The sequence below is a fragment of the Penaeus chinensis genome, chromosome 31, assembly GCF_019202785.1.
Source record: "Penaeus chinensis breed Huanghai No. 1 chromosome 31, ASM1920278v2, whole genome shotgun sequence".
NCBI lineage: Eukaryota > Metazoa > Arthropoda > Malacostraca > Decapoda > Penaeidae > Penaeus > Penaeus chinensis.
Window position 1 is genome coordinate 31658749 of NC_061849.1, and position 12500 is coordinate 31671248.

General features: G+C 36.8%; 3 protein-coding genes across 3 annotated transcripts in view; all 3 read left to right on the forward strand.

Moving 5' to 3' along the window:
• Positions 1-4707: 4707 nt before the first annotated feature.
• On the forward strand, positions 4708-7159 carry LOC125041841 (rhodopsin-like). Its single transcript, XM_047637180.1, has 2 exons — positions 4708-4778; positions 5926-7159. The coding sequence occupies exon 2, from the start codon at positions 5926-5928 to the stop codon at positions 7048-7050; it is 1125 nt and encodes a 374-aa protein (XP_047493136.1). The 5' UTR covers positions 4708-4778; the 3' UTR covers positions 7051-7159.
• A 2671-nt stretch (positions 7160-9830) lies between these two features.
• LOC125041842 (rhodopsin-like) lies at positions 9831-11511 on the forward strand. The gene is made up of 2 exons (XM_047637181.1): positions 9831-9901; positions 10267-11511. Exon 2 carries the CDS (start codon positions 10267-10269, stop codon positions 11392-11394), a length of 1128 nt encoding a protein of 375 aa, XP_047493137.1. The 5' UTR covers positions 9831-9901; the 3' UTR covers positions 11395-11511.
• A 513-nt stretch (positions 11512-12024) lies between these two features.
• Positions 12025-12500, forward strand: part of LOC125042134 (rhodopsin-like) — a 3064-nt gene continuing 2588 nt past the window's right edge. The window contains exon 1 of the mRNA XM_047637601.1: positions 12025-12499. Coding sequence (XP_047493557.1) covers positions 12025-12499 — 475 coding nt within the window. The remainder of the gene's footprint in view (position 12500) is intronic.

Sequence of the window (12500 nt, forward strand, 5' to 3'; positions counted from 1 at the left end):
TGAAGAGGAACTCGTGAAGAATTCGAAACGTTACGATTCATTTTCATTTCTTACTGTGACTGTTTTCCTTTCATCTTTGTGTACACGTTACTGTATTTGTATTTGTGTCAGTATATATATATATATATATATACATATATGTATATATATATGTATATATATACATATATATGTATATATACATATATATGTATATATACATATACACATACACATATGTACATATCTATGTATAAGGAATATATGTAGAGATATGAATTATATACATATGCGCATACACATCAATATATGAATATGCATACGTATGTGTGAGTTCGTGGTTCAGATTCATTATCTGAGACATACGAATCTCAGTCTAAAATCCTTTATCCCTTCTTGTAGTTGTATTTAGTGCCAAGGGAATATTAAATGTCTAAATTTGTATGTCTAAATTAGGTGAGTATTTACCGAGGCAATGTCTTTGAAAGATATGGATTTTATTTCACTTGCCGAGGATTTCCTGCCCATTTGTTTTTCTCTAGGGCAGGTATTCCTCGTTAGATTATTGCTCCTATTCTGAGACATTTTGGAACTTTTTTCAGTGGAGATCCGCATTCGGCATATTCGTGTGTTTTCCTGTACTTTCCTTCGTTGTTCTACTTGCATATATATATATATATATATATATATATATATATATATATATATAGTAGAACAAAGAAGGGAAGTGCAGGAAAACACGAACATGCCGAAGGCGGACCTCCACTGAAAAAAGTATATATATATATCTATATATATATATAAATATAAATATATACACGCATATAGACGTCTATGCGTGCATGTATACACACACACACACACACACACACACACACGAAAAGCGACGTATATGTGTGTATACATATATATGTGTGTGTGTAAATATATATATATATATATATGTGTGTGTGTGTGTGTGTGTGTGTGTGTGTGTTATAAATGTGTGTATATATATAAATATATATATATATATATAATATATATATATATATTTATATATATAAATATATATATATATATATATATATATAGAGAGAGAGAGAGAGAGAGATAGAGAGAGAGAGATAGAGAGAGAGAGAGAGAGAGAGAGAGAGAGAGAGAGAGAGAGAGAGAGAGAGAGAGAATAACAGTCTGTAATTGCCTCAATATAGTGGCGAGCAGTGATAGTCATACACGTTAAACATATTGAGCCTATGCAGTGCATGTCATATTGCTCGACTACTTAGTACAATTACTATGACTGGTTGGACAGTGATAGTGGTTACACGGCTTGACTCTTTATTACGGAAGAGCACAACACAGTAAAGAGAACACAAGAGGTGTTTCTCATGGCAAGCTCTGATTGCGGCGTCCAGTGTCCGGCCAGCTAGCCCTGGGGGCTGGCTGGTGGATGACCTGGGCACGGTGACTTCTGGGAACGAACTGAAGGGACATACGAGGTAAGATGTAATCGTTATCTGGGCCCGCGCTAAGGCAATGATTCTTAACTAATATAGAGCCACATGTTAAACATATGGAGCCCACGCAGAACATACCAGAGAAGGAGAAATAGACAGAGAGAGAGTGATATATATATATATATATATATATATATATATATCTAGAGAGAGAGAAAGAGAGAGAGAGAGGGAGATGCATGCCAGAGAGAAAGTATATATATGTATATGTATACGTATATAGGTGTATACATATTTATAATATATGTAAATAAATATATATATATATATATATATATAATATATATGTTTAAATATGCATATATACACACACACACACATGCATATATATATATATATATATAGATAGATATATATGGACACATATATAGATATGTGTGTGTGTATGTGTGTATCTCTACATAGAGACAAAGGAGTAGTCCTGTTTTCCTGAAGTGTTTCTTCCCTCTCACTTATACAAGACTTAATACACTTACTAGCTACCAAGCGTCTTTAGCGTCTGTGTACTTACTTGGCTTCCTGTGTGTGTGTGTGCATGTGTACGTACACCACTTATCTCTTTCAGAATTTCATCAAAGGTCTCATGCGTTAGCACTTACTAAGTCAAAGAAAGAGAAAAAAAAACATTTCAGTTCAACTGGATCCGTGATTTCAATGACTGGGGAGATCAACGGGCAACGTTTTTTTTTTTTTTTTTAATCAAAAGGGATGTAGTAGATAGAATTTTTAAAAGACATATGTAAAGCTTATTCATTCGACAAAGAATTCACTATTCGTAAAACGGCCTAAACAGGACATCTGGCAAGAGAATCATCATTCGATTTTCGAAAAATATTAATATTCATTCCTGTATCACACCCCAAGCTATAATGCAAATAGGGGGGAATTAGAAGAAAGGTGTTGATTATAAAAAAGACAATATCTATGAGGAGTTAGGGTGAGGTTCACAATGTGCTGCAGGAAATATGAATAAAAAAGGATGAAATACGTAGATGACTAACCAGAATTGTAAAACGATTCGAAATGTGTCTGATCTCTTCAGTTGCTGGTTTGGTTTTCCGTCCAAAAGAGGATGGTCCAGTTGTAAAACCTTTCTTTTCTTTTCTAAAATTGTATTTCGTTTTCTCACTATACGCACCAAATGAGGGTGGTATGTACCCCGCGCGCGTGAGCATGTGTTTGTGTGAGTGTGTGTTTACACAAACAAATACAAATACATATGTGAATTTTCATATATATATATGTATATATATATATATATATATATATATATATATATGAATACACGTGTGTGTGTGTATAATCAGAGCTTGCCATAAGAAACGCCTCGTGTGTTCCCTTTACTGTGTTGTATTCTTCCTTAATAAAGAGTCACACATACATACATACATACATATACACACATATATACATACACACACACACACACACACATATATATATATGTGTGTGTAAGGCGGCTAATTTCGGTTTAATAATTAATTAATGACTGGCCCGGGCCATTTACCAGTCCTTGCACCTTCTCCGTGGTTCACATTTTACCTAAAGCTCATTTGTTCACTTACAGGAGATAATGGAAACATCAGAACATTTTAACCAATTTATCAAAATAAAATATACCCATATATTAACCTATTCTAAATAGCATGACCAACACAACACTCACAACATATAAATGATGGAATAGTAAACAGCGGCATACAGATAGCTGCAGACAGATAGACAGCATCCAGTAGCCAACAGGCAAGGCAGCGGTCAGCAGGCAAGGCAGCAGCCGGCAGGCAAGACAGCGTATCTCTGCGTCCGAACTTGATCCCTGCGTACAATCTCACTAGATAATGGCTTTGTACTGTCACTTCACATCACCTTACGTCAGTTTATTTGACTGCACTTCACTTAAACAGTTGTGAACACGAAATAATATCCTTACCGACGTTCGGTTGGCTCTCAGCACAATACCCCCTCGAATGGGGACACGTCTCTTCTGTCCGGGGTCTAGAATCAGGGAGTGTGTTTTCAGGGAACACCCTCCCCCGTTAACTGCGACTATTACTGTTTTATTTAATTGTTTTTCAAATTTTTTTTTTGTTTCATAGTCTTATTTCCACCATATTATTTATTTTCTGTATTAGTCTTGTGTTGGTCAGTATTTAAATGTTAAATTAATAATGAGTAATATATAATGAATAATGAATAATGAATAATATATAGTGTGGCATTCTTTGTAGGGTTTTACAAAAATGAATCTCCGTTGCTTTAGATTTAATTCATCCGGGACTCATCCAGACGGGCGCTTTTCCTTTGCGCTCTACTAATATGTTCTCTAATATCTTACGTTCTTTACATCTACTCCCTTACACACACACACACACACATGTATATATGAAAGGTGGAATAATGCAATGCCGCATTGATATCGATTAATATCAAAACTCCCTGACCAGGACTCGAGCCCAGGTCAACCAGTACTATACCAACCATACCACACGACCCACTAAAAGGAGTGTGCAACTAGGATCTCATACCCGTAGTGACCTGGGTTCGAGGCCTTGTCAGGGGGGATTGTTACATATATATATATATATATATATGCACATTTATATATATATAATATATATATATAAATAGATAAATATATATACACATGTGTGTGTGTGTGTGTGCGTGTGTGTAGAACGACACGTGTGATGGACACATGGGTAATTGCTATGTATTGTTTACAGTGTGTGTGTGTGTGTGTGTACATGCACATACACACACATATATAATTATATATATGTATATATATGTATATGTATAATGGATATACTTATATATGTGTATATACACGTACATACATTCATACATATATATACATATATATGTATGCATATATATATATATATATATATATATATACATATATATATATATATATATATATATATATATATATATATATATCGCAAATATGAAGACCTATCAACCGCGTGTATAAATAGACATTTTACATGATTCACTGAAGCGAGAAAAAAACCCGACATATTCACACATACATCCGCATCCAACACGCACATGCACAGAGATATAAAGAAGCAAACACGCATAAACAAAAATTCGTTTTAAAACAGCTGCGTTGTATTTTCATAGTCATAGAGGGGGATACGGGCGTTAATAAGATTAACACCAGCTATTTAAGCCTACCAGTACTCCTCAGAATTCAGTTACTTGTCAGGTACTCGCTAAGGCAGCCAGCTGTGGGCAAATTAGTTCTGAAAGGAAATTTCTTTGCCACACTCGCATCAGCAACCTACCTTAAAGGTAAGTTATCGCCTCAGACCTAGAACATGAGTGAATCTTTATTCCATTTCTCTGCTGTCTGAAAAAAAAACTGCATTAACGCAGGCATGGAAGTGAAAGAGCTTTTGGACTATATAGTTTAGACACTTGCATAGCGCATGTATAAATATCAATGTGAATACACACGTACATACACACCCACACACATACATTTGCATACATATAAATGTGTGTATACATGCATATATATATATATATATATATATATATATATATATATAAATATATATATACATACATATACATATATATCACTATACATGTGAATGCACAAACACACATATGTGTGTATATATACGCATATATATGGATATAAGCATATATATGTGTATATACATATATATACACATAAATATGTATACACACACACACACACACATATATATATATATATATATATATATGTGTGTATATGTACGTACATATATGTGTATGTATGCATGTATATGTACGTGTGTGTGTGTACATGTACAGTGTTATGTATGCATATATATATATATATATATATATATATATATATATATATATGCATATCTGTATACATATATATCCGTATATATGTATGTATACATATATATGTATATATAGACATATATACATGTATATGTATATATAGACCTATGTATGTATGTATATATATATATATATATATATATATATATATATATATGTGTGTATATGTACGTACATATATGTGTATGTATGCATGTATATGTACGTGTGTGTGTACATGTACAGTGTTATGTATGCATATATATATATATATATATATATATATATATATGCATATCTGTATACATATATATCAGTATATATGTATGTATACATATATATGTATATGTAGACATATATACATGTATATGTATATATAGACCTATGTATGTATGTATATATATGTGTGTGTGTGTGCGCGTGCACGTGTACTATATATAGAGCACATACACACTCGCACATACACACACACTATATATATACACAAATACATATAAGTATATATGTACGAATGTGTTTACATTTATTTATCAGCATGATCATAAGTACATTTGGTATAAAAATCAAATATTATGTTGATATTACCTGATAAATATACATATATCGTTTATAACAGATGTGGAGCAGCGCAGACATGGGCAGCAACGCCCTCCCATCCACCAATCCCTATGGGAACTACACAGTGGTTGACACTGTGCCAAAGGAACTTCTCCATATGGTGGATTCCCATTGGTACCAGTTCCCTCCCATGAACCCACTCTGGTATAGCCTCGTTGGCTTCTGGATGGTAATCATGGGATGTCTCTCCGTTGCCGGTAACTTCGTCGTCATTTGGGTCTTCATGAACACCAAATCTCTCCGAACACCTGCTAACCTCTTGGTCGTTAACCTGGCCATGTCTGACTTCCTGATGATGTTCACAATGTTCCCACCCATGGTCATCTCTTGCTACTGGCAGACCTGGACTCTTGGAGCATTCTTCTGCGAGATCTATGCTTTCCTTGGTTCTCTGTTCGGCTGCGTTTCCATCTGGACCATGGTCTTCATCACTGCTGACCGATACAATGTCATCGTTAAGGGAATGTCTGCTGAGCCTCTGACTTCTGGCGGTGCCATGGCAAGGATTGCTGGTACCTGGGCTGCCTCTCTTGCCTGGTGCCTTCCTCCCTTCTTCGGCTGGAACCGTTATGTGCCTGAGGGCAACATGACCGCTTGTGGCACTGACTACTTGACTGAGACCACCCTGAGCAAGAGCTACCTGTGGGTGTACTCCGTGTGGGTGTACATCTTCCCTCTCTTCTACATCATCTACAGCTACACCTTCATCGTCAAGGCTGTTGCTGCTCACGAGAAGGGAATGCGCGAACAGGCCAAGAAGATGGGAGTCAAGTCCTTGAGGAGTGAGGAAGCCCAGAAGACCTCTGCTGAATGCCGCCTTGCCAAGGTTGCTCTCATGACCGTCACTCTGTGGTTCATGGCCTGGACCCCCTACTTCATCATCAACTGGGGAGGCATGTTCAACAAGCCCATGGTTACTCCTATTTTCTCCATCTGGGGCTCCGTCTTCGCCAAGGCCAACGCCGTCTACAACCCCATCGTGTACGCTATCAGCCACCCCAAGTACCGTGCTGCCCTTGAGAAGAAGCTTCCTTGCCTTGCTTGCGCTACTGACGGCCGAGATGGTTCCGACGCCAGTTCCACTGGCACTGCCCAAGTGCCAGAGAAGACTGAGTCTGCCTAAGATGTCAGATTGTTGACCACATACATGTGAGCATACTTGCTAGTAACTTTGTACACCACCCTTATAATTTCGAGATAAAAAAAAGGAAAAATACACCTAAGCATCGCAATGAATGGAATGATTTTCCCATTGTTCTGGTTCCGCAAAAAAATATAGAAATAAAAATACCCATGTACATAATTATGATTAAACAGTACACTCATATAGACATGCACAGGCAAATAAACACATATGCATATATAGTTCCATAGATGCATACACACATAATGTATACATATATATGTATGTATATTCACTATACATGATACACTATCTACAGTGTTAATCTCTAGCTGTATACGCACACACACAAATATATATACATACACACAGATATATATATATATATATATATATATATATATATATAATACACACAAACACATATACATACATATATATAAATATGTATACACACAAACATATATATGTGTGTATGTAGACATTTACACACACACACACACACATATATGTATATATATGTATATATACGTATGCATTTATATGTATGTATACACATATGTATATACATAGGTATATGTATGTATATATGTATATATAATATATAGGTAGATATATGTGTGTATTATACATACATATATATATATATATATATATATATATATATATATATGTGTGTGTGTGTGTGTGTGTGTGTGTGTGTGTGTACATATATATATATGTGTGTGTGTACATATATATATATGTATATATATATATGTATATATGCATATATATACATACAAATACTTACACACACATATATGTATATATATGTATATACATATACATGTAAATATTTGTATGTATATACATAAATATATGCATATATATATATATATATATATATATATATATATATATATATATATATATGCATATGTATATGCGTAAGTTTTTGTATATATATAAATGCATGCATATATATATGTATATACATGTATATATACATATTTATACACACACACACACACATGCGTGCGTGCGTGTGTGCCTGTTTGTTTGTGTGTGTGTGTGTGCACGTGTGTTTGTGTGTGTATATGAATACACTGTGGTCAGCAGGGGAATCCCTTACCCAGTTCAGAGACTTTAGCAGCGGTTTTATGGAAAGTAAGATCACTATCCGTGGTTGATTTGTGTTAACGTCTGAAATCGGACCGCAGAAATCACTGAAGATCAAGACAAGATTACAGAGGAGGATGAGTTCCTGGACCTTTGCAGTGATAATTTTTGTATGTATATTGTTACGTAGTGGGGTAGAAATGCTTGTGATATTATAAAAACCGTATAAATCCACAGAATATAAGAAAATGTACAAAATTAATGAATACTGCATAATCGACAGATTGTTAAGAAATAACGATATGGATATAACGGTCATAAACGTACTGCAAAAGATAAATGATAAAGTTTTGCGATTTCACACATAGCAGCTATGATGCATGGGCGCTGATGGGATAACGAATAACATGAAATCATCACGTGTTTGCCGTGTGAGATTGTAGGAAGGAGGAAGTCTTCACCGTAGCACAGGACGTCAGCACTTATGTCAACTTGTCTACACACATGTACACATACTGAATGTGTTAACATGTGTATATATATATATATATATATATGTGTGTGTGTGTGTGTGTGTGTGTGTGTGTGTGTGTGTGTGTGTGTGTGTGTGTGTGTGAGTGTGTGTGTGTTATATTTGTGTATATATATACATATATACATACTTATATATATATATATATATATATATATATATATATATATATATATATATGCACACACAACACATTTTGAGTATGTGTATATATAAACATAAATAATATAGGACACACACACACAGTGTGTGTGTGCATGTATGTTTCTGTGTGTGTGTGGTATATTGGTATGTGTATACACACATATATGCTTATATATGCACACACACATATATATGTATGTAAATGGATATATGTACATACGCACACGCACTCACACACATGTATATGTATTTATAAATATATATACATACGCAAGTATATATATGTATACATATATATACATATATATATATATATATATATTTACGTAAGCATATATATATATATATATATATATATATATATATATATATATATATATATATATGTGTGTGTGTGTGTGTGTGTGAAGGGTGTGTGTGTATGGACACACACACACACACACACACACACACACACACACACACATATATATATATATACGTACGTGTATATGTGTATACATTTATATATATGTATATATATATATATATATATATATATATATATATATATATATATGCTTACAGATATATATATATATATATATATATATATACATATATACATATATATATATATATATATATATATATATATATATGTTTACATATATATATGTACATACATGTATTTAAAATGAATATATATATATGTATATATACATATATGTATACACATATATGTATGTGTATATATACATGATATATATGTATATATACATACACACACACACACACACACACTCACATCGCTTCTCGGGCACACGAAAGAAATGAACGCCAGAAATTTTATACCAATTCATCAACGGTACGCGATACACAAAGTCACACAAAGAAAAATAAGTCTAAAAATAGCTTTATAGTCGGAAAAGCAAGGTAAAGGGCGTTAATAAGATTACACCGGATATTTAAGCCTGTCCGTGTTTCTCTGAACTCAGTTACTCGTCAGGTACTCGCTAAGACAGCCAGCTGTGGGCAAAGTAGTTCTGAAAGGAAATTTCTTTGCCACACTCGCATCAGCAACCTACCTTAAAAGTAAGTTATCAGCCAAGATTTAAGACATGAGTGATTCCATATTTTGTGGCTTATACTTTTCGATCAAGGAATATGTCATATATTTTACAACGATGGGTCTCTGGATTCTTTATATGAGCCTCTAATATAGTATATATATAATATATATCTACACACAAACACACACTTATTTGAATATATATTTACATATGTATGTGTCTGTGTAAATATATGCATATACATATATGTTTGTATATATATACACACACATATATATATGTACATTTCTATACATACATGGAAACATACAAACCTAAAATACATTTTGATACAAGTAAATGTGTGTGTTACCTGATATTCTATTATCTATTCAATTTTCCAATCAGATGTCGTGGAACAACGCAGACATGGGCAGCAACGCCCTCCCATCCACCAATCCCTATGGGAACTACACAGTGGTTGACACTGTGCCAAAGGAACTTCTCCATATGGTGGATTCCCATTGGTACCAGTTTCCTCCTATGAACCCACTCTGGTATAGCCTCGTTGGCTTCTGGATGGTAATCATGGGATGTCTCTCCGTTGCCGGCAACTTCGTCGTCATTTGGGTCTTCATGAACACCAAATCTCTCCGAACACCTGCTAACCTCTTGGTCGTTAACCTGGCCATGTCTGACTTCCTGATGATGTTCACAATGTTCCCACCCATGGTCATCTCTTGCTACTGGCAGACCTGGACTCTTGGAGCATTCTTCTGCGAGATCTATGCTTTCCTTGGTTCTCTGTTCGGCTGCGTTTCCATCTGGACCATGGTCTTCATCACTGCTGACCGATACAATGTCATCGTTAAGGGAATGTCTGCTGAGCCTCTGACTTCTGGCGGTGCCATGGCAAGGATTGCTGGTACCTGGGCTGCCTCTCTTGCCTGGTGCCTTCCTCCCTTCTTCGGCTGGAACCGTTATGTGCCTGAGGGCAACATGACCGCTTGTGGCACTGACTACTTGACTGAGACCACCCTGAGCAAGAGCTACCTGTGGGTGTACTCCGTGTGGGTGTACATCTTCCCTCTCTTCTACATCATCTACAGCTACACCTTCATCGTCAAGGCTGTTGCTGCTCACGAGAAGGGAATGCGCGAACAGGCCAAGAAGATGGGAGTCAAGTCCTTGAGGAGTGAGGAAGCCCAGAAGACCTCTGCTGAGTGCCGCCTTGCCAAGGTTGCTCTCATGACCGTCACCCTGTGGTTCATGGCCTGGACCCCCTACTTCATCATCAACTGGGGAGGCATGTTCAACAAGCCCATGGTTACTCCTATTTTCTCCATCTGGGGCTCCGTCTTCGCCAAGGCCAACGCTGTCTACAACCCCATCGTGTACGCTATCAGCCACCCCAAGTACCGTGCTGCCCTTGAGAAGAAGTTGCCTTGCCTTGCTTGCGCTACTGACGGCCGAGATGGTTCCGACGCAAGTTCCACTGGCACTGCACAGGTCTCCGAGAAGGCTGAGTCTGCTTAAGATGTCAGATTACTGACTGCATAGATGTGAGCAAACTTTTCTAGTAACTTTACACATTGTCCTTATATTTTCGAGATAAATTTAAAAGTTAAAAAAATATATATACCCAAGCATGCAGTGGATACATTGATTTTCCTAATCTTATGTTCCTAGAATATAAGCACATATGTACACACACACACACACACGCACACACACACAAACGTGTCGTGGAACAACGCAGACATGGGCAGCAACGCCCTCCCATCCACCAATCCCTATGGGAACTACACAGTGGTTGACACTGTGCCAAAGGAACTTCTCCATATGGTGGATTCCCATTGGTACCAGTTCCCTCCCATGAACCCACTCTGGTATAGCCTCGTTGGCTTCTGGATGGTAATCATGGGATGTCTCTCCGTTGCCGGCAACTTCGTCGTCATTTGGGTCTTCATGAACACCAAATCTCTCCGAACACCTGCTAACCTCTTGGTCGTTAACCTGGCCATGTCTGACTTCCTGATGATGTTCACAATGTTCCCACCCATGGTCATCTCTTGCTACTGGCAGACCTAGACTCTTGGAGCATTCTTCTGCAAAACCTTTCTCCTTTCTTCGGCTGGAACCGTTACGTACGTACCTGAAGGTAACATGACCGCTTGTGGCACTGACTACTTGACTGAGACCACCCTGAGCAAGAGCTTCCTGTGGGTGTACTCCGTCTGGGTGTACATCTTCCCTCTCTTCTACATCTACAGCTACACCTTCATCGTCAAGACTGTTTCTGCTCACGAAAAGGGAATGCGCGAACAGGCCAAGAAGATGGGAGTCAAGTCCTTGAGGAGTGAGGAAACCCAGAAGACCTCTGCTGAGTGCCGTCTGTGCAAGGTTGGTCTCATGACCGTCACTCTGTGGTTCATGGCCTGGACCCCCTACTTCATCATCAACTGGGGAGGCATGATCAACAAGCCCATGGTTACTCCTATTTTCTCCATCTGGGGCTCTGTCTTCGCTAAGGCCAACGCTATCTACAACCCCATCGTGTACGCCATCAGCCACCCCAAGTACCGAGCTGCCCTTGAAAAGAAGCTGCCCCTCCTTGCTTGCGCTACTGAGGGCCGAGAGGG

Excerpts from the sequence above, each read along its gene's own strand:
- LOC125041841 (XM_047637180.1), top strand. The coding sequence starts at position 5,926 with ATGTGGAGCAGCGCAGACATGGGCAGCAACGCCCTCCCATCCACCAAT.
- LOC125041842 (XM_047637181.1), top strand. The coding sequence starts at position 10,267 with ATGTCGTGGAACAACGCAGACATGGGCAGCAACGCCCTCCCATCCACC.